The sequence below is a fragment of the Nannobrachium achirus genome, assembly GCF_963921795.1.
Source record: "Nannobrachium achirus genome assembly, chromosome: 24".
NCBI lineage: Eukaryota > Metazoa > Chordata > Actinopteri > Myctophiformes > Myctophidae > Nannobrachium > Nannobrachium achirus.
The window spans coordinates 18,951,694-18,975,321 of NC_137831.1; the positions used below are offsets into that span (position 1 = coordinate 18,951,694).

The following is a 23,628-nucleotide window of genomic DNA, read 5'->3' on the forward strand; positions in this document are numbered from 1 at the left end:
AGCGAGTTCAACTGGTGACGTCAGGACAGACAGGCACGACTGTGTTAGCGGAAGCAAAACAAGTTTGCACGTAAACTGTATAGCCTGCGGGTTTTCCTCCTCCCAGGAGCTCACACGGAAAACATCCTTAATAGGCTTCTCAAAGAGAGGCGATTACTGTTTTTAAAAGTTCCTCCCGCGAGGGCTTCTACGCCACGGTAAATGGCAGCAGCCCTACTATGGTCCAAGAAGCGACAGGAACCATTTAGTAGCTGCTAAGGTATAGCAACTAGCACCTCATAAGCAGCAGCTGTTAAGACGGCCAGACAGTGCAAAAAGAGGAAAACATACACATAACCCGAGGCGAGGCAGAAGCAATATAGGCCCCATACTAACTAGATTAAGCACGCTGCGGGCGAAGCTTGCTACTAGCACGACGCCGAGGCTTGGCATGATAGAGAACTACATTTCCCACACGCAGCGCTTAGTATTTGCTGCCGAACGTCATGCCGTAAATCACCGCTTGACGTGACTCGGCTAGCTCAGGAGCTAGGTGAACTCTGCCGTTTACAGACACCTGCAACCTACAAACTGAGTCCTCCTAGCGTGATTCATTACCTGCTACGGGGCTGTGTTTTCACGCGGGCCGCCGCTCTATGCCTGACATGGCTAGCACATTGATTTACCAGCTAACAGCATCCTTACCGAAATAGCCGGCTAGCAATAGCCACCAGCTAGCTCCTAGCTGACTATACATTAAACCTGTTGTTCCGCGCTAGCCGATACGGCCCGCGCCGTTGCAAAGTACTGACATGGTTATCGACAAACCCAACGACTGAGATTACTTTAACTCATGGTAGCCCAGTAAAGGCCCACCAGGGCACGAAATAAGTTAGCATTTAGCCCGTAGCCACAGCCAACTTCTATGATACGGAGTTTACCTTTAGCAACTTTAGCAAGCCTGTAACACCTTTGAAATAGCTTTAGCAACAAACTGAAAGTACAGAAATCAGCTAGGCACCAGCAACGATAGCAAGAAATCTGAACCTTGAAACAGCAGTTTAGAATTCAGCGATTACCAGAATAACAATCTCAAACTTCCCATACAACCTGGCCAAGAACACAGCTTCTTAGTTTGGCAGCTAAGTTTACAGTTTACAGTTTACAGTTTAGGCATTTAGCAGACGCTTTTAATCCAAAGCGACTTACAATAAGCAGATACAACATTGCAATAATAAACAAGATAATAGGTCAGTACATTAACAGCAATATAACAATGTAAATGGATATCTATCTAGAGAAAAACACAATATAATCAAGTTCTAGAGAAACCTAACAAACAAATGTTAACTAGCTTCATGTATGGTCATTGAACATACATGAATTGAGCGATAGAAAAATAGCAGAAACAGACAGAAATACTCAGCCAAGTTAGGCACCCTCTCCAAGCGGTGGGCAGCAGCACAGCTACCTGCAAGCAACAAGTGTGGCACTTGTGTGTGTACTGCAGCATGGTAGCAAGCAGCAGTGCTATGCAACAAGACTGAGTCCCACCATCTGACTTCCCTAAGAACTATGGGTAAGGGGGGGGCAGGACCTAGTGACCCACCCCCCTCCGCGCGCGCGCTCCCTTGGGACCGCCCCCTGAACTCGCTTTGATCCTTACGAATCGTCGCACTATTCTGAGAACTTTAGCCAAAAATAGCAGATCTACAAGCTCAAGTTTTTTAAGGATTGACGGTTCAAGTGGTTAAATATCTGAAAACACAAATTGAAATAATTTCAAAATACTCTGATGATTGTGCTTTCAAAAGATGAAACTATATGGAATCTAGTAACAGGTTGTGGGGGGTCCATGATTCATCTCTCTCTCAACTAAGGGGTCTGTGGCCTGAAAATGTTGGAAGACCCCTGCTCTACACCAAATCTCTTCGCAAAACGCGCTGCTAATGTACGCATTGTGAGCTTGGACACAATTTTCAGTTTTGTTCACCTATATTTTGTAAAATGTTCGCCTATGTCCAGAATAGGGATGCAAGGGTTCATAGGATAAACGCAACAGGATTTTAGTGTGTGTGTGAATGGTCCTTACTCCTCACCTCACTTTACCTCGGCCTTGCGGCTCATGCTCAGGGAAGCCAAGGGGGGTGGAGACGACTGCTGTGATTACAGCCAGATCTTTAAAGTGCAGTATACGTTGAACTGAGATTGAACTCCTAGTCTCACTCCACTGCCCCAAGGATGAAGTACTCCACCCTACCCAAGTCAATCTTTTAATACCTCATTTGCTTTCCATACATGAGAATCTACAACTCATATAATTTTCCCTCTTGTGCCTTTACTCTGTGTTTTTTCTTCTTTTTTTCTTTTTTCTTTTTTCGTGTGCAAAGCAGCCTTGCGATTCCAGGTTAAGTCCAAAACTTGCACAAAGCTAACTTATCGGGGGCTCATTAATAAGCAGGGACACACAAGGTGAATATAAAATAACCCCCTCGAGTGATTGGAGCCGAGAACTAATAGTTGAATGCTGTATCCTCCTCTGGACCAAAGTTGAGTCACTATATATATATATATATATTATATATTATATATATATAAATACACACACACACTGTAGCAACATATCGTATATATGTATATATATACAGTATATCTATCTATAAATGCGACAAATCTCTGTCTGTTTGTTTGTAATCCGCGTATCTCGAGAACCGTTTGTCCCACCGGCTTCAGATTCGGCACGCGCGTTCCCCGCCGCCGCGCGGAGTGCAGTGCCGGGCCTCGACCCGACCCGACTCGCGGTTTTCCGAAACCGGCGCGAAACGCTCGGAATCTCCTTATGCAGAGCTGATTGTTGACATCAGGCTGTTCCGGAGGAAATCGGCGCAAGCGCTGAGTCATTGTGACATCACTTCATAAAAGGCTCTGACATCACGTACGCCACATGAGTCAACACAAAATCTCTGTGAATGTGTATGTATGTATGTAATCCGCGGATCTCGAGAACCCTTCTTCCCACCGGCACGCGCGTTCTCCAGATATGGGCATAAAGTCTGACATCAGAGTTTTCCGCAACCGGTACTGTGTGTGCAGAGATCTTCATATATGGGCATAAGTGGACAAAGACAAACAGATGGTCAAAACGGGTCCTATGACAACAGGTATATTGGGGTTTGCATTAAAGGCTGGGGCATTCATGGGGTTTGCATTAAAGGGTGGGGCATTCATTCCCTATTTCAAATTCGGCACGCGCGTTCCCCACCGCAGCAGGTAGTGCAGTGCTCGGCCTCGACCCGACCCGATACACGATTTTCTGGAACCAGCACGAAAGGTTCGGATTCTGATGTCTGACATCTGCATAGATCTCCATATATGGGCATAAAATGGATGCAGACAGACAAATACAGATATCTCCATATATGGGCATAAATGGACACAGGCAAACAGATGGTCAAAGATCTCCATATATGGGCATAAAGTGGACGCAGACAGACAGATACAGATATCTCCATATAAAGTGGACGCAGACAGACAGATACAGATATCTCCATATATGGGCATAAATGGACACAGGCAAACAGATGGTCAAAACGGGTCCTATGACAACAGGTATAATGGGGTTTGCATTAAGTTTGTCTCCTCCTCCATCTGTTTGTCTGTGTCCCTTTATTCCCATTATGGAGATCTCTGTATCTGTCTGTGCCTCCGACTGTGTTGCAGACACAGTGCCGGTTCCCCCTTTAATGCAAACCCCATTATACCTGTTGTCATAGGACCCGTTTTGACCATCTGTTTGAAAAAGCGACAGAAATCTCATATATGGGCATAAAATGGACGCAGATAAACATATATCTCCATATATGGCATATATGGGCATAAAATGGATGCAGAATCACAAAGATCTCCATATACGGGCATAAAAGGGACACAGACAGACAGATACAGAGATCTCCATATATGGGCATAAAATGGACGCAGATAGACAGATATCTCCATATATGGGCATATATGGGCATAAAATGGACCCAGAACTATAACTGCAGTGATCTCCATATATGGACATAAAATGGACACCGACAGACAGACAGATACAGATATCTCCATATATGGGCATAAATGGACACAGGCAGACAAATGGTCAAAACGGGTCCTATGAAAACAGGTATAATGGGGTTTGCATTAAAGGGCGGGGCATTCATTCCCTATTTACATTGTTCCGAGTTGGCCAGGTCGCCGACTAGACGCTGGGCCGCCCGAAGGGCGGCCCAGCTTCTAGTATATATAAATACACACACACACTGTAGCAACATATCGTCGTTGTTGGGTGGAAACCTTGTATGTCCAAGAACGTTCGGTTTGTATTTATCATTTTATAAATGAACTAAAATAGCAGATCTACAAGCACACAACGCCTCGCACCGCGAGGCGTTGTGTGCTTGTAGATCGGCTGTTTTCACTACTTTTGTGCGACAGCCTTGTATGATGAAGCAGGGCTTCACTTAGTGAAAAAACATACAAACTTGAAACTTGGAGATACGAGGTTTCTGCCCGCCAGTGACGATATGTTTTTCTGAAAATGTAGGATTTTGTAGCATGGGCCTTGGGTCATAATGTGTTGAGAGTCTAGACACTGTACAGTGTACAGAGGGAATAATGCAACCCCGCCGTCTGCTCTTGTTCAGTCTATTGAATACATGGGTCGATTCTGCATTCCATCACACAGATCTATCTGTGTCTGCTCCCTGTTCTCTCACTCTCTCCTCCTCTCCTTCCTACTCATTGTGGCCTGGCCCTCGCTATACCTCCTCCTCTCTCTCTTCTTTCTCCTCCTCTAGGCTCGTTATCTCTCTCTTCTCTATCGTTCTTCGACTAAACCTTTCAAATAATTGTAGTGCAGTAAATGTGGAATATTGGAATCCGAGCTGCAGTGGAGTAGAAGTATAAATATTGGGAATTGGAGTACAATTACCTCAGAATTGTGCTTAAGTACAGTACTTGAATAAATGTACTTAATGAAGCATAGCGTTAGTTTATGAGTCTCGCCCGCCCCAGCTGTAATCAGCTGTCAGTCAGTTCCTTTCCTACTCCTCATTCAAAGATCTGCTAATCATTACATCACACTGTCTAATCCAATCAGAGCTCTCGCTCAGTAAGGGAGGCTCCTTTAAATGCGGCTCGCGTTCACTATAGCTCTGCTTGTCCTTCATCCGAAGCTTCGGATCTGCTGCTGCTTAGCTGCCTCCTCCACCCCAGCCTCCACCTTTTGTGTCTGGCATAGGCTCAGATACTTGCCATTTATGTCTGCTGATTCAAGCTAATGTCAGTGTAATGCTATTGTACTACTATTGTATCCCTATGGTGGGTTTTGCTTAACACTTTTGTTGCTATCAATTAAATCTCTTTGAAGGTCCGCGATGCCATGGTCTCCCTAGACTTCCATGTAATTCATAGTGCATGGATCATGCACTCCCATGCCTAGATCATGCACCAGCACCACGTGTGTGCACGCTGTTCACAGCTTTCAATAAAAAAAATCCGCTTGGAAATCCTTTCAGGCATTCATCAGATATCAGCCATTATGTATTTACATTATGTAAACAAACATGGCTGCCATGTTTGAAAGATGGGTTTGGTATGGGGGTTAAACATGCAATTTCGCGATCGCGATCATGCCTAAAAAAAAATTTGAGGTCCAAAAAAAGATTTTTTTTTTGGGGGGAAAAAACTGCCCAAACTCGGGAAACTCTGGGTTGGCACAGGTAGGGTACCAATACAAACTTGGGAAACTCGGGATTGGCACCAAACAGGTTAAAGTCCCCTGATTTTGTTTGGCAAGCATGCGTGTACAGTACAGAATTCAGGGAACATCTCCGAACGCAGAGCCCTTTGACGCCAAGTCTAACTGTATTCAGTAAATGGTTAAATCTATGACGTGAGTGTTCCTGACTAAAGCAACTTAACACCACTGCTCTATGTGTGTCTCTCTCTCTCCCCGCCATGCAGGAATGGAGGCTGGACACCGTGGTCGTCGTGGGGCCAGTGCAGCACCAGCTGTGGCATCGGCTTCGAGGTCCGCCAGCGCTCCTGCAACAACCCGTCGCCTCGGCACGGCGGACGCGTCTGCGTGGGCCAGGGCCGCGAGGAGAGGTGAGAGAGTACCTTTACTTTGGAGGCATTTGTAGTACTGCTACGCTACATCTTGGATCCTAATATTGTACTTTTGCTCCACTACAATTAGTTGAAAGCTTTAGTTACTAGTTTCTTTGCAGATATACATAAACCACTTTAGCCCTATTTTATACCTTGGCTATATGAAAATAGCCAATCTACATGCTCACAACACATTGTGAGCTTGATAAATTCTGATAATTTCAAGCATTTTGTACTTCTACTTTTTGTACTTATTGATGTCAATACTTTTATAATTTTACCCAAGTCAATTTTGAATTCCGTACTTCTATATTGCAGTATTGATACTTTTACTTAAGCAAAACATTTGAGTACTTGTTCCACTCTGGTGAGAGACGCCTCTGACCCTCCATCCTTACCAAACCTGGAAGGTGAATAAAGAGACTCCTCTGCAGAGTGCTCAGCTCAAGATTTGCCGTCGACCTTTGACTTCATTCAAATCTTGAGGCTAACATGGGAGCGGTACACACAGCACTAGCTGCAATCTGGAACTCATTTTAACGAATGAATTGTTATTTGAACCAATCTGTAGGGAAACGTATGTTAACACAACTGCTGCCAAAAAAAATACCCCTTTGTAGATTTAATAAGCTTTAATAAAAAAAAATATATATATCAAAGCCAAACTAAAATAGGCTGGAGCTAATGCTCCTGGATCCGTTTCTACACGGACACATTATGGAGCGGACCGATTAACATTGAGGCCGCAAACCGGAAGCGGATGGTCTGTCCTCTATTCTGGCCCGTTATTATTATTATTATTATTAAACACCACGGCTTACAGATGGAGAACGGATTGATCAATTTTCAAAATTTCAACGGAACGCGAACACACGATGCATAGTAATGTCCGATCGCGCACGATGGGAACTGGATTAGCGCCCGCGTTAACAGGTAGGAGAAGCCAGCAGTGAAAGACATAGAAAAATCTTCGGTTTCCTCGGCTGTAAACAACCAATGAGTTAATACAACGTAACTAGAAAGATGCAATTCCGGGAAATTGCGAGTGAGGTTGGCGTTTCTGCATTTTCCCATTCAAGTCAATGGGGGTTTTCGGCCTTTACAGCCTTTAAGGCGTTATTATATTATTCAGAGATAAAGCAGTTTGTATGCATCCTCATAGAACTGTAGTCAATGGAGCATAGACGCTCTATTTTACTCCGGACCGTGTTGCGTCATGGGCATGGCGTATACGTCTTTTTGAGCGGTGCAAACCGCTCCTATGCCCCGCTTTTTGTTCGAAAAATGTCACTAATGATGATGACATGAGTTAGCCAGACAAATGAAACACTTCGAATTTGTTGATTTGTCCATGATATCATAGGCACAGAGGCTTCTGATTGGTTTACCCTGATTTAGAACGCGTTTAGGCCGGAAAAAAAGGCATGTAGAAAAATGATGATGTCACTAATGATGATGACATGAGTTAACGAGACCAATGAAACACTTCGGTTTTGTTGATTTGTCCATGATGTCATAGGCACAGAGGCTTCCGATTGGTTTACCCTGATTTAGAACGCGTTTAGGCCGGAAAAAACTAGTTACCGCCCTGCTTGATCACACTACAGTGTCACTCAAAAGCATCAAAAGTAGCAGATTCACAGGCTCGAAACACAGCGCAAAGTGACGCATTGTGTGTACCTAGGACTGATGTTGGAACCCCTTAGGTCAAATTGAGAGGACTTGCGTGCGTGTGTTTGTGTGAGTGGGCGGGCGCAAGTTCACCTCCCTACCCTTCGTGTCAGGTAGCCATTTATTCTCTGAACGTACAATACTTTAGACTTTTTTAATCATGACAATTTGTGCAAATCTATATATTTTCAAAGCAAACATTTTAACTCAAATCTTTGCTCATGACCAGTGATGTCATTACGTGCGCATCCCGCTTCAAAAACTCATTCAAGTCGCCCAGGGACTCATTCATGTCATGGTCCTGGGGTCCTGGGGATGCTCCTCCATTGGAGTCCATGTTAAAATAATTTACCACGTCGCGGTAAAAGAAAAACATTTTAAAATTCCACAGACACCACCATTGTTCATGGGTGAAAGCATCCTACTTTACCCTACGTTAACACAAATAAAATCCACGTAGAAAGTCTTAAACAGGCGATAGAAACGTCAATGTTTTGATTCCACTGACGTCCGCCATTTTGCGCGCCCGAATTCATTAGGGGCACATGTTTTAGTAGTTTTAGTAGTTCTAAGTTCAAACATTAGCCAAATTGTAAAATAAATAAGAGAAATAGGCAAACATTTTGAAAATAGCCGATCTACAAGCTCACAGCGCTCGAAAACATTGTATTGAGGACTCATAAAACTTTTCTGGGACCCATTTGAATGACCACCTGTGGGTCCCGGGACCCATTACATTGAAAACCTAGTAACATCACTGCATGACGGGTCACTCCCTGGTACAATATATTTTGAGATGCGTGTCTGTGGCCAAACACAACATTTTGGGGATCCATCATCCTTGCCAGTTTGATCAGCACTGTTAAAGCGTTCATTCAGAAATGGCGAATCCAGTAGTTTTTACCATGTCTGATGACTGCCAGTTCCCTTCTGACGTCACGTCGGAGTACGTGCTGCTCCAGTCCGTACCGAACAACTTCTGCCTTGCATAACGTCTTCAGACGCAAGGGCAAGTCTAGACGCAAGTCTAAGATGTACAGGTCATCAGTGAGCACGTAATCGTATCCTCCAAAAAGGACGATACGGTCTCCCACCACGCAGCAGCACATCCTACACACCTTAAGCGGTGCTCTCCCCCCGAGCTCAGCCTTCCTCCAGGAGAAAGTCTCTGGGTTGAATCTCCACAAGCAATCGAAGACCTGTGTCCGTTTCCCCCCACCAAACACGCACAGTTCTCCCTTGTAGGCAAAGGACGAATGTTTCCAGCATTCTGTTGGAAGCTGCGCAGAAGGCGTGCTTAGCCAGCAGTCGGTCTCGGTGTCAAACACTCTGATGTGATATCCACCCTTGTTGTGTCCTGCATCCCACAATATATACATCTTTGTCCCGAAGATGGTTGCAGTGACCTTGAGTTGGTTGCAGTGACCTGCAGCAGATGGCGGAGTTCCTCTGGTGTTAATTAAAGACCAGACCATTGTGGCGGTGTCCACCTTGTAGATGTCATTGGTGGGTCCAGTCAGCTGGGTGTCTCCTCCATAGATATACATGACTTTCCCCAAGACACAGGCCGAGTGAAAGCGTCGCCCCGATGGAACGGTCCCGGAAACCCGGGGCTTGAACCATCGGCGCGTGTCGACATTAAATGCATAAAGCACGTTGCAGTACTCCCCTCCACCCTTTCCCCCCCATACGTAGATAACATCTATAATAAGCACAGCAGTGAGGCCTTGGCGCATAAAGGGAACCTCTGCCGTCACAGGAGGTACCTTAGCCCAGCGCCAAGTTACTGTATCGAAGACTTGGACAACTACAGGAGTGTAACCGTTACAGATCCCTACAAAGTAGTACACTGTGTGCCCCACGGTCACACCAGCACAGTGCTCTCTCTCATCGTGGTCTCTCTCCGGTCCATTCAGCTGATATATCCAGCAGTATCCAGATATGACATCTGACCTCTTCAAAATGCCCTTTCCCCCTCATTGTCGTGCCTGATTTTCACACCTGGCAAATTTCCCCCTTTGCCCATGAACGCTTTCACAGTTTCCTGATGACAGGGGCCTCCGAATGTCACATTGGTATGCTCTCACAATAAATACAAATATAAGCTTTTGTTTTAAGCTTTGACCTTTTCACTGCTGCGAATGGTATTGTATTTATATACATACATACTAACTTATACTGGATCAGCGGCACAAATATCACCCAAAGATCGGCCAATCCACAAAGTTGAATAGTTGGGTTTGGCCAATCAGGTAGACCGATACCTGCTCAGCTCCTATAAGGCACATCGATCGATAAGCTTCTTCTTTCGTGTATCATCGTCCTTGATGATTGGTTGGCGACATTTTATTTCACAAGATTTCTTGTTACTTAGGGGAGGCTGGCTGTCGTCTTCTCCCCCCTTGTATGTTACTGTACAGTATGTCTTCAGTTCTAACCTAACCATCTGTCCCTTTGTCTCTCTGTCTGTCCGTCCACCCATCCCTCCCTCCCGTGTGTGTGTGTGTGTGTGTGTGTGTGTGTGTGTGTGTGTGTTTTCTCCCCAGGCTGTGTAATGAGAAGATCCCGTGTCCCCAGCCTATGTTGTGGACGTCATGGGGGCCCTGGGCCCGCTGCAGCGCCGACTGTGGAGGAGGGGTCCACTCCAGGACCAGAACCTGTGAGAACGGAAACACCTGCCCCGGATGCACCATGGTACACCTCACCCCGTTATATTACAACATGAGATAGAATGCACCATGGTACACCTCACCCCGTTATATTACAACATGAGATAGAATGCACCATGGTACACCTCACCCCGTTATATTACAACATGAGATAGAATGCACCATGGTACACCTCACCACGTTATATTACAACATGAGATAGAATGCACCATGGTACACCTCACCACGTTATATTACAACATGAGATAGAATGCACCATGGTACACCTCACCACGTTATATTACAACATGAGATAGAATGCACCATGCTACACCTCACCACGTTATATTACAACATGAGATAGAATGCACCATGGTACACCTCACCCCGTTATATTACAACGTGAGATTGAATTCACCCAGGGGCGTCACAATGGGGTGGGGGGGGGAGTGGGACTGAGTTACTAGGGCCCAAGGTGGAGGGGCCTGGAATTATTTTATACTTTAGCCATTGAAAAATAGCAGATATACAAGCTCACAGCGCGGCCCCCGAGCGCCGCGCTGCAAGCTTGTAGAGCTGCTATTTTTTTGAAACGTCGTGAAAATGTGTGCAAATCTTTGAATCAATATCGATTACAACATCAGAAGACTTTAGTTTGTCCATTCCTCACAGCCACTCTGTTCATTCCAGAGTGTATAAGCCAACATATTCAACCCTCTTCTCTCTAAACTTTTTGTCTTCTCCTTCCATAAATTATGGTCAGGCACCAAACCACTTAGTTGTGTTCCTGCTATTTCCCCCGCCCTCCTAATTCACTGAGCTCAGAACACAGTTCAGCTCCCAAAACGGAGAATGAAGATAAAGGTCCCATTATGATTCAGCCACCAGTCTGACTCAGAGTTACATTCATTATGGTAGCTGTCGGACAGAAACCTCATATCTCCCAAGTTTCAAATGTGTCTGTTCTTTCTTAAATTAAAGCCCTGCTTCATCATACAAAAGTGTCGCATAAAAGTAGTGAAAATAGCAGATCTACAAGCACACGTTGTGTGCTTGTAGATCGTCTATTTTCACTATTTTAAATAGTTTTTAAAATAATACGACAAAAATGAAGGTTTTGGACATACAAGGTTTTGCACCCGACAGTGTGCAAACTTGTATGGTGTCATTTGTTAAGCAGGCATCTTGCCCATCTGCCTGCATGCACCGCTAGAATATAGACAAGGCAAGTTTATTAGCAAAGCGCATTTCAACGCGAGACAATTCAAAGTGCTTTACACAAAGCATTAAGCATTAAGACACCAAGACTTAACATTCTTGGTGTCTTACATTTTTTTAAGTTAACTCCCTGAGTGCCAAAAACACACTTTACACACTTTTTAATAAGGGTTCCCGGTGCCAAAAACACACTTAACACACTTTTTTTTAATATGGTTTTAAAACAACTCAAACTAAAACTGTTCACTTATATAGGTGTATATGTCACGGTTTTAAAGAGAAACAGGACATTCGAGACGCGGAGCACTCGTGGTGCGGCACGGGGCGGAGCAAGCGGTCGCCAATACAACGTACTCCAGGCGGTGCGCCGCTCTATTGTCCACGACACTGCGAGCGGCTACCGAAGCCCCCCTGTATCCACGAAGCCCAAACGAGTTACGAGGCCCCCCTGGGTCCACGAAGCCCCAAGCGGCGCGAAGGCCAGCGGACCTTGGTCCTGCTCTTCGCCCCCGAGCGCCGCAGGCGCGAGTGGCCGCGGTGAATGCAATCGTTATATTTATGCCCAGGCCGTAAGGCCTGGGCAAGCGCACGTTAAACGCCCTGTCCAAGTGACTACAATGGAGCTAATGGCTAGGCTAGGCTAGGCTAGGCTAGGCTAGGCTAGGCTAGGCTAGGCTAGTAAATAAAGAGTAAACACTTCCGGTCTGCGGCGAGTTCAAAGCGTGACGTAACTCTCTTATCCAGTGGCTGACGTCGCCATCTGGTGGTGATTAGTGTGTGGTGAACTACAAAACGAGCGCTCTTACAATGAACGTCCTGGGTTACCCAAATATCCTGTAACATATATATATCATATCAATTTCCTCTGTTATTGTTTTACACCAGATTACATTATAAACATTTTGGCCTATATCTCCATAACCGTTTATCGGATCGTCTTACTTTTTTTTGCTATGTAGACAGAAAAAAATGTATAGCCTGGCCGTGCACGCTCGTGCACTTTAGCCGTTTAGCCGAAATTAAACAAAATGGCTGGCAACAATGGCCATTAAATAATATAAAGTCTGGCATTCGGTGGGTTTTTTAACAAGATAGATAGATGTTCTGTAATAACTAGTAAGACACCTGAGGGTGGAATGCGACCTCATGGTGACATGCGTGCCAATTCTTGACCATCTGGCCAACCACAGCGTTTCTCTGACGATTCTAGTTGTTGTCATTCTGGGGGGAGTTTGTTCATGTTTTTGTGAGGGTATCAACCCTAGGAGACACAGGGAGAACATGCAAACTCCACACAGAAAGGCCCTATCGCTCACACCCTAGGTTGGGTTGGCGATAGGGCCTTTCTGTGTGGAGTTTGCCTAAACATGGAGATGTGGTACAGAAGGACTCATATATGGGCATAAAAAGTATGTCATGTGACATCACTTCCTGTACAGACAGTCAGACAGACAGACAGCCATTGACTCCGACCTAACAATGGCTACTGTCTATGACGGTAGTTCCATATGACATATTGGACTAGACTATCTCCATATATAGTGTTATCCACATCTCCATGTTAGGACTCATATATGGGCATAAAAAGTGTCATGTCATGTGACATCACTTCCTGTACAGACAGTCAGCCATTGACTCCGGATTAACAATGGCTACTGTCTATGACGGTAGTCCCATATGACATATTAGACTAGACTATCTCCATATATAGTGTTATCCACATCTCCATGTTTAGGCCAAACAGATTCGCTCCATTTCTCCATGTATAGGTCCAAATGCCCAACGTTGAGCTTGACAACGAAACGTTCTTAACACAGCCGCCCCCATATTTACTTTAGAAAATATGTTAAATTCTAAGTACGTTTCGAGTACCGGTTTGATACATCGACTTAAAGTTGGATCCAGGCCTAATAACTTTATCTGGCCGCCCCGTTGCCACCTCCTTGTTACATTTTCTTTTCTCCAGGTGGATGGACATTCTTTCATGGACATCCTTTCATAGGTGATCTAAGTCCAGCCGCCCGTATCAGCCATTGACTCCGGCCTAACAATGGCTACTTTCTATGACGGTAGTCCCATATGACATGATGGACTGGACTATCTCCATATATAGTGTTATCCACATTTCGTGTAGCCGCCCTGTACAGGAAGTGATGTCACAACTCGCTGACATCACACTGACATCACAGAGGTTACGGAAAGACACTCAAGCGACCACGGTTCTTCAGAGTATATGCGACCTTCGGTCGCAATAATAATGATGATGATGATAATAATCAATAATCAATACATTTAATTTTTAAATATAAAATAAACAAGTGAAAGCAAGCCTACAGTATAGAGGTGAGTTTAAGTTGTTCAAAGGTCCTATGATGTTATGTCTTAGTTCAGACTGAACAGAACAGCCAGAAGGGACATGCCAGAGATACTGCATACCGTTATTGCCTGTTGAGATTGGTACATTTCACCCAGGTTTTTTTCATATCACTCACGTCACTTTGTCTGCTGACCTCACTTAGCAACGAAATAAACAAAAATAAAACAATTCACAGGAGGCAAGCAGTGATCACCCCATGCAATGTAGTTTCAAATGTACTACATTGCAGGCACTTTTTTGAGAGTGAAAAAAATAATGTGACATGTGTGATCTTGGCAGGTTGCTCCAGAAAATGTGGCGATCTCAACAGGCACGAACGGTATATTTGGCCTCTCTTTTAAGTGTTTATTATCAGAGACTATTGATTTTTCAGACGTGCCATTAGGCTGTAGACCTCCTGTTTTAGTGACCCTGTTTGAACTCTTTATTATTGTAACTTTTCTGGAAACGGTCCATGCCAAAAGGTATATGCCATCATTATCTCACCCTAAGACACAGCCTCTCAGCAGGGGAATGCAGACTTGCCAATTTATGCTGTCGGGATGCCATGTCCACAGCACTACATTTAAAAAATAAATATCTTCCTTACTAGTTTCAACTCAAGGCTCGTTTTGAAAGTTTTCAAGCTGCTAGTAAAGCAGCAAGATGGACTGGAATTATTATCCACGCTTCAAATGAACACACGCACATGTGCACATCCACGCACGCACGCACGCACGCACGCACGCACGCACGCACGCGCACACACACACACACACACACACACACACACACACACACACACACACACACACTCTTATACACAGAGTAATGGTAATACCATGGTGCATTTATATAGAGCCTTTATCCTTTCCAAAGTGCTTCACTTTCTCCAAGTGTTAAGCCGATGTACGACGGAGCATAAATTAAGCATTAGAACATTGCAAAGAAAAAACACATTACCCCTTAGACACTGTGCAGCTTCATTATGTGCATTAGATAGATAGATAGATAGATAGATAGATAGATAGATAGATAGATAGATACCTTTATTATCCCAAGGGGGAAATTTAGTTGTCCAGTAGTAGCACAGCAGTATACAGTTATTTACAAAGTTACAGAGACGTAAGAAAGATAGATAAGAGGGAAAAAAACAAAACAAAGACAAGAGCAGTACAGTACCAATAAGGAGAAGGTGCATCAATAGAGGGGGCGAATAATATATAAGTATATATACATAAAGTGTCTTGCAAAAGAGACCATAGCAGTCAATGCTAGTTAGTGCAAACAAGTATCTCACTGTCATTGTTAAACAAAGCAAAAATACTCAGAAACTACCAACACTAACAACCTAATAGTGCAGTGTCAAAAATCAGTGCGAAAAAAGAAGAAACTAGGAAGCGTGTCACCGCAAGGCGCACATGAGCACTCTTCCTGGAAGGTCCTTAGAGGTCAAAGTCAATACAGCAATGGACGACTCCCGGCTCCGCCCCCTCCAAAAGCTGCCTCCGCCACTATCACAGCGCGCCGCTATTGGCTTCATTCACTTCAATGGGAAATACGGCGGATTGTACACACATTTTACACATTAAATACTAATTCAGTGTTGGACCCAGAGCTTCGAAATCTCTTCCTGGTCCGTCGGCAGGGCAAGGCATGCATTGGAGGAAGGTGTAGTAGCTTACACGGCTAATGGAACAAAACTATGGAACAAAACCGCAGAGGAATATTTGGGAAATAAAGGAATGAGGAAGCCCCTGTCTGTTGGACCACAGATCGCCGTTTTTTATATAAAAAAGCCGATTTAAATATGAATACACTGTGTTGGCTAAAAGGCCATTGACCCATGACTACAACACCTTATTTGTTATGTAAAATAGCTACTGATCAAGTAGCCTAATGATGAATGAACAACGCGAAGTGTATTTTTTCTGACATGCAACAGGGGATGCGTGCAGGTGCGTCACAAGAGGGGGAAGAGGGACTGAGTTACTAAGGCCCAAGGTGGAAGGGCCTTAATTATTTTATACTTTAGCTATCGAAAAATAGCAGATTATATAAACTCGAGAGTGCCGCGCTGCGAGCTTGTATATCTGCTATTTTTGAAATCCCCAGATGAAGAACATTCATGTGGGCCCGCAGTGAATCCTTGTACCCAGGGCCCAGAATTTGTGCGACGACACCCTTGGCTGTATTTGCGACTCGCTGCGGCTAAAACTTTTCGGAATCGAGACGTTTTAACGCCAGAGATATCATTTATAAGCAATCGACATGATAAGAAACATGTAGGCCTAGCCTACATTTGAAGCAGTTTATTCTGGTTGTTGTGAAATAAGAGAAATAGACAGAGTAGGATACTGTCTACCTCATTCGTCGCTATAGGCTGTTTAAACACCATCATCACAGATCAAATAAATACATTAACACGCCGTTTAGGCGTCAAATTCACTGGTAGTTATATTTATTAGTTGTCTTTCTTACCTTATGTAGGCCTACACAACTGTCCAGTCCAGTGATAAGTTGCTTTATATCAGATGAAGTAGCCTATTCCTTGGTGCTTCTTCATATAAACACATACAATGTTTGTGTTGGTATAAATGAGTAGCCTACACATATTTTCTCAGTTCATATGACTTGATGAAAGTAACTAATATTCCGCCCAGGTCAATAACACTAATCATTATAATGGCATGAATCGATCTAAACAAATAAAGTCTGTGCTGATAATGATGATGGTAGTATGCTTATGGCTTATGTTAGGCAGGCCACTTAATAGATATATAGATAGATAGATATCTTTATTATCCCAAGGGGGATAATCAATAGCTATTTAACATAACAAATAAGGTGTTGATGTTATAGTCATGAGCCATTTAGCCAATACAGTGTATTCATATTTAAATCTTTCCGAGTCAGTGTAAAACGGCTCTGAATCCAGCAGAGAACTTATGTATTCTCTGCTGCTTTGTTTTAATAATAGGCCTACATATTTTTCTAATCTCATGCCAGGTCTTGTTGACGGATTTGGAAGAGATTTCGACGCTCTGGGTCCAAAACGCGACATGCAGTGTGTCTGTGTGTGACATTCTCCTCCATCGTGCTGACAGTGTTGTTGAATGACTGAGTGAGGGCTGTCGGACTTCAAAGCAGTAACGTGGAGGGAAAGGTGGGGGCGGAGCTACCGGGAGTCATGTATTGTTCCTTAGAGGTCAAAGTCAATACAGCAATGGTTCCGTAAGTCTAAGTTAGGAAGGGAGACCTTTTCAAGCGTCCGTTATGTGTCTCGTTGTACAGCTTAAGGGCAGCCGGTACAAAAGATTTTCCTAATCTCTCACATCTCCGTACTGGGTAGGTAAAGCGGTCGTTTCCTCTCTTACTCCAGTAACTGGTGATCTCTAGATGGAGGGGGTGGGAGGAGTTCTCCAAGATGGAATCTAGCTTCTTCGCAGTGCGCACCCTGGTTACTTCCTCCACCCCCTGCAGAGAGGACCCAACGACAGAGCCTGCTTTCTTCACCAGTCTGTTTAGGTTAAACGTGTCACCTGCTCTGTTGTTGCCACCCCAGCATGTTATGCCAAAAAAGAGGACACTTGCCATGACAGACTGATAGAACATCTGTAGCATCCTATTGCACACCCCAAACGATCTCAGTCTTCTCAGGAGGAACAGCCTGCTTTTCCCCTTGCTGTGAATCGCCTGCGCGTTGTCCGACCAGTCCAGTGAACTATTCAGGTGTACTCCGAGGAATTTGTAGTTATCCACGAGCTCAACCACCTCACCGTTAATGGTGCTTGGCACCGGGGGGACTCTCTTGGAGGTGCGGAAGTCCACCACCATCTCCTTAGTCTTGCTTGCGTTGAGCTTGAGATGGTTGTCCTCGCTCCACTGCACAAAGTCCCTAACCACACCATCGTGCTCCGCCGTGTTGTCACCCGAGATCTTGCTGATCACTACGGTATCATCTGAGAACTTCTGCAGATGACAGGTCTTGGAGTTGAAGCGGAAGTCCGATGTATAGAGAGTGAACAGGAAGGGTGAGAGCATAGTTCCTTGAGGGGCCCCGTGTTGCTCACCAGCACATCGGACCGACAGCCCTGCAGTCTCACAGACTGTGGTCTTTCTGAAAGGTAGTCTGTGATCCATGCCACAAAGCCCTTGTCCACCCCCATCAGCGTAAGCTTCTCCGCAAGCAGAGACGGTTGGATAGTGTTGAAAGCACTGGAGAAGTCAAAAAACATAATTCTGACTGTGCTGCCCAGATCTTCCATATGGGTGAGAGACTTATGGAGCATGTAGGTGATGGCGTCATCAACCCCAATATCAGCCTGGTAGGCAAACTGAAGGGGGTCCAGGTGATCACTGACCGCCGGTCTCAGTAGGTTCAGAACTAGCCGTTCAAAGACCTTCATGACCTGTGATGTCAGGGCGACTGGTCTGTAATCATTGAGGACCGAGGGACGGGTCTTCTTAGGCACTGGGACAATGCAGGAGGACTTCCACAGCTGTGGTACTGTGCCACAGCTGTGGTAAGCTGTGGCATTATTTAGTCCTTTAAATATTAATATATATTAATATACGCTGCGAGCTTGTAGATCTGCTATTTTTGAAAAAATAAAATACATATATTCAAAGATTGGCACACATTTTCACGACTTTTCAAAAATAGCAGCTCTACATGCTCGCAGCACGGCACAAAAATAGCTATTTTTCAATAGCTAAATAATTAAGGCCCCTCCAACGTGGGCCCAAGTAACTCAGTCCCACTTTTCCCCCCCTTGTGACTCACGAGCCCAGATTATGACGTAATAATGATAAAAATGATAAAAAATGTAAGTATGGCGTTCACCTCAGGTTTCTTTCAACGATTCGAGCTCACCAATTTGTAAATAGGGCTATTTCTTTGCGCTCGTGGGTGTTGAATGTCAGTGTTGATTGGTCAGAAATTTGGTAGGGGATTCTACATTGGCCATGACGGAATATCAAATGCATTGTGTCGCCGTTTTATTACATTTCATCTGTCGTTATTACCAGCTAACTGCTAGAACAATATGAGCACTCAGCAAATTCACTGTACTGAGGGAAATTAAATGTTCTCTTTTCAATAATGTCATAAATTTTATACATTTTAATAAGCACATTTATATCGTCCATTTCATACAGGATAACACATCTGAATGCTCCTTAAATATTCTCAATGTGTCCACAGTATATTTGTATGGGGCTTTTATCCAACTGCTCTCTTATGTAAATGTTGTTCTAAGTACTCTCACAGGCACGGTTCATTGTTCCACTTTGTCATACAGCCTAGACGGGGCTTTTTGTATTTTCCTTCCTTCCTTTTACGCTATTAACTTTATACACAGTCCACAGCGTACATTTTATGTGATTTATTACAATTCATAACAAGTTTGTTTCCGGACTATCATACAACTGTGTTCTCACTCGTAACAAACCAGAGTTCAATTGGAAGAGGACCCATGTTTTTGGAGGTTTCACACCTGTATAATCACATGAACCCTACCGTCCCTATTCGGCTATGTCATAATAAGTGAGAAATCTAAAAATAGGCGGAAATAAGAAAACAGGGGAAAAAACAAGGCTACTAAATACAGACAGATCCCCTGGTTATCGAAGTACACCTGTGTACACTAAGGTTCAAGTGGCAAAAACAAAAAATAAATAATTGAAACGCACCAAACGAGGTACAGGTGAAAGCATCCTTAAGCCTCAAACTTGGTTCACTAACGTAACATTTACACATCAGATGTACATCAATATGTACATTAGAAGGCGTGTCCATGCAGATAAATGCCACATTTTCCAGACAGTCTGGGGATTCTAACGATTCTTCGACAACCTTCCAATAAACAAGCTCTGACATTACGCATTTGGCCATCTTTGTGTGAGTGTAATCCCCGCCAATAAAACTAAACAAAAAATAAAAACAGAAGAGGCTCGCACACTGACAAATCCCCCCAAAATATTGATTTTGTTTCCCTTCTCCCAGGAGTATAAAGCCTGCAACCTGGAGGCCTGTCCGGAGGTGCGTCGCAACACCCCCTGGACCCCCTGGATGCCCGTCAACGTCAGCCAGGACGGGGCGCGCCAGGAGCAGAGGTCCCGCTACACGTGCCGCGCTCTCCTCCCCGACCCACACCAGCTCCAGCTGGGCAAGAGGAAGGTGGAGACCCGCGTCTGTCCCAACGATGGCTCTGGGGCCTGCGAGACTGACCGTGAGTCTTCTTGTTGGCTGGGGTTTGATTTGATTAGATCAAATTAATAGTGTACAGGCGGTCCATTTGGTACCGTTTTTACGCTCTCAAGAGAGTTAAATTAATATCCAAGGTATCAGGGTATAATGCATATCGTCACTGTCTGTCACCTCTTAACTCCATTTATAATGTTTTTGATTTTTTTTGCATAAATCAGGACTATTGAACACCCTTTACATCTGTGTGTTGGTTAAAATAATATTAAACCAATGAAAAGTAGTAAAAAGCCCTTCGGTCAAAACCTCCTAACTCCACTTGAGCTCATTTTCCCGAAAATTAACATTTTGGAGTTAGGAGGTTTCGGCCCGACAGCAGAGATATCCAACTCTGGGTCCTTGAAATTAACAGGGTTGAGAGTCACAGGTTTATTTGACGTAGAGTCGAAAGAAAACACGTTGAATGCAGAAATGCTAAATCACGGATAAACTAAATCTTAGACTTGTTTCCCACTGTGAGCCTTGGTTTCAGACAAACAAAACAAAGCAACAAAGTACAGGCAGGCGATGGTTGGATAACTGTGTGCTTGTATATGGATATATCGTCGTTGTCGGGTGAAAACCTTGTATGTCCAAAACCGTTCGTTTTGCATTTATCATTTTTAAAAATGATTTAAACTAGTGAAAACAGCAGATCTACAAGCACACAACGCCTCGCACCGCGAGGCGTTGTGTGCTTGTAGATCCGCTGTTTTCACTATTTTTGTGCGACGGCCTTGTATGATGAAGCAGGGCTTTACTTTGCGAAAGAACGTACAAATTTGAAACTTGGAGACACAGGGTTTCCACCCGACAATGACGATATACTGCATGGGCGCGCACACACACACACACACACACACACACACACACACACACACACACACACACACACTCACAGACACCGTACACACACCCATCCTCTGCATACAAGGGAGCGTGCCTAGCAAGCCTTGGTGCCACGGCGAGCTCTGATCTGAGCTGACAGAAGCCTTTAACTGCCATCTGGAGCGCGGCTGTCTGGCCAAGTTCCTTTTTGTCTAGCAGAGTTACACAGCCCTTTGAAAGGAACAGAAACTAAACATCTGAGATATGGATGGATGAAACTGACCTAATGGGAAGCCTCGAGGATGGCACCTGTTTTCCATGTAAATACTGTTTTGTATAGTTTGTGTGTGCGTGCATGTTGTGATAAAACACACTCTTTGTATCGTGAAAATTGTATTGTGGAGATTTAATTTATCGTAATATCGTCCTCCGTCATGCACTGGGATCAATTCGCCTTTTATTTGCCGAGGTACTTATAATATACGTACTTGATGCGACGCGTTGTGAGCTTGTAGATCGACAATTTTTTGGCAAATGTTCCGCCCAAGATAATGGATTTTGATTATTGCGATAATATTGTAAATCGCAATTTCTTTTGTCACAATAATCGTGATATGACATTTTCAAATCGTCCCAACCCTTGTGTGCGTGTGATACTTGAGTGCATGCTCATGATGCAATTGCGTGCATATCTGCATTGTCTGGAAGAGGAACTAGCTCATTTCTGTCACGACCCACATTGCACCTCACAAATGATTCATGATGGGGCTGTTTGTGTGGATTATGAAGAAGTCCTTTCCAGGTCGAAACATCGGTTTTCATTTAAATACTTTTCTTTAGTTTTATACTTATTTGCCAAGGTCAGCAGCACCTCGCCAATACTGATGTGCACCCTTCTCCTGTTTGTGTGGATTTAGTCTGAAATACTTCTGCATAAAGCTGCAATAGGAGTTTATACTGTAACAATATTTTCCCTGATACAATTTACAATTTAGGCATTCAGCAGATGCTCTTTATCCAGTAAGCAAGGTAAACTAAACTAAACACATACATCAAATGCAGATAGACAGTGTAGTGCCTCATTAATCTAGGACAGGAGTCTTCCACAGGGGGTCCGGGACCCCTAGGGGGTCCTCAGAGTTACTACAGGGGGTCCTCCAAAACTTTGTGTGATGCAGTTCTAACAACTGAAAAAGGGAATTTGTTTCACAGTTTGGGAGCCAGAATGGCGATGAGTCTGGGATGTGTGGAACGTTGGCCTAGATGTTTTCAGAAAGGTTCAGACCGCTTCCCTTTGTTAGCTGATCTGAGCGAGCGGGAGGGGTTGTAGGATTGGATCAGGCTTTGACGGTATGGGGTAGCCATACCTTTGGTTGCTTTGCTGGCCAACATCAGTGTTTTGTACTCTGTTCGGACAGTAACTGGAGCCAATGGAGGGAACGGAGAAGGGGGAGACGTGAACATTTTGGCTGGTTGAAGACCAAGCGTGCTGCGGCATTCTGGATCATTTGGAGGGGCTTAATATAAGTGCACAAATAGCGCAATCACATGCTGGGAGGCCAGTAAGGAGGGAGTTACAGTAGTCAAGTTTGTACCGATGTTTCTGGTTGACATTGGCACATTTCACCCAGTTTTTTTTTTTCATCTCGCTCATGTCACTTTGTCTGCTGACCTCACTCAGCAACGAAATAAAAATAAAATAAACAAAAATTTAAATAAAACGATTCACAAGAGGCAAGCAGTGATCACCCCATGATGTGCACTGTAACGTAGTTTCAAATGCACTACATTGCAGCCGCTTTTTGAGAGTATAAAAGAAGAACACGTGTGACATGCATGATCTAGGCAGATTGCCCCAGGAAATGTGCCAATCTCAACCCAAAACAACGGTATATGACTGAGTTCTGGATAAGGAGGTGGGCTGACTCCTGGGTGATAAAAGTCTGCACTACAAAACCTTTTCACTTTCATGACTTCAGTTTCATAATCCTTTTTTTGTTGTTGTTATTCTTCTTTTCTTTTCACATTTCAATGAGGCTGTCTGCAAGAAACTTCCTCCCACCCATCCAAGCCCAGTAGACTAGATTATCTCCTAAAATGTCTGCTGAATGGGTAAAGAAGTAAAAATCAAGGCTTGTGTGCAAACTAAAGATATGAAAATGTTCATATTAGCACATGCCCAATACCTTGGTTTGAGCATGTAGTATTGTAGTATAGAACCTTTTGTGACATCGGTATATATGGTGGTATATAGGGTGGTTAACGACTTACAGCCTATATACTTTGTCACCTACGAATAATGAAAATAGCCTCTCCTCGAGTTCATAGCGCATCGTGATGGGACATATTTTGAGTGTGTAGAAAAGTCTACTTTAGAAAATTTTAGGTACTGTACTATGGGGCTGTTAAGGAGAGAGGGCGAGATCATTTAGCGACCTACAACCGGGTCGCGACGTGGTCGGTAGTTTTCAGCGACCGGGTCGCAAAATCGAGCGACCGGGTCGCTAAATGGAGCGACCGGGTCGCTAAAT

At 44.2% G+C, this 23,628-nt stretch overlaps 1 protein-coding gene across 1 annotated transcript in view; it reads left to right on the plus strand.

Moving 5' to 3' along the window:
- LOC308280124 (semaphorin-5B-like) overlaps positions 1-23,628 on the plus strand; it is a gene marked incomplete at both ends in the record, with an annotated part of 139,376 nt that overhangs the window by 106,860 nt on the left and 8,888 nt on the right. Inside the window, 3 exon segments of the mRNA XM_080720387.1 lie at positions 5,983-6,126; positions 10,347-10,494; positions 20,030-20,255. Of these exon segments, the coding sequence (XP_080576513.1) occupies positions 5,983-6,126; positions 10,347-10,494; positions 20,030-20,255 (518 nt within the window).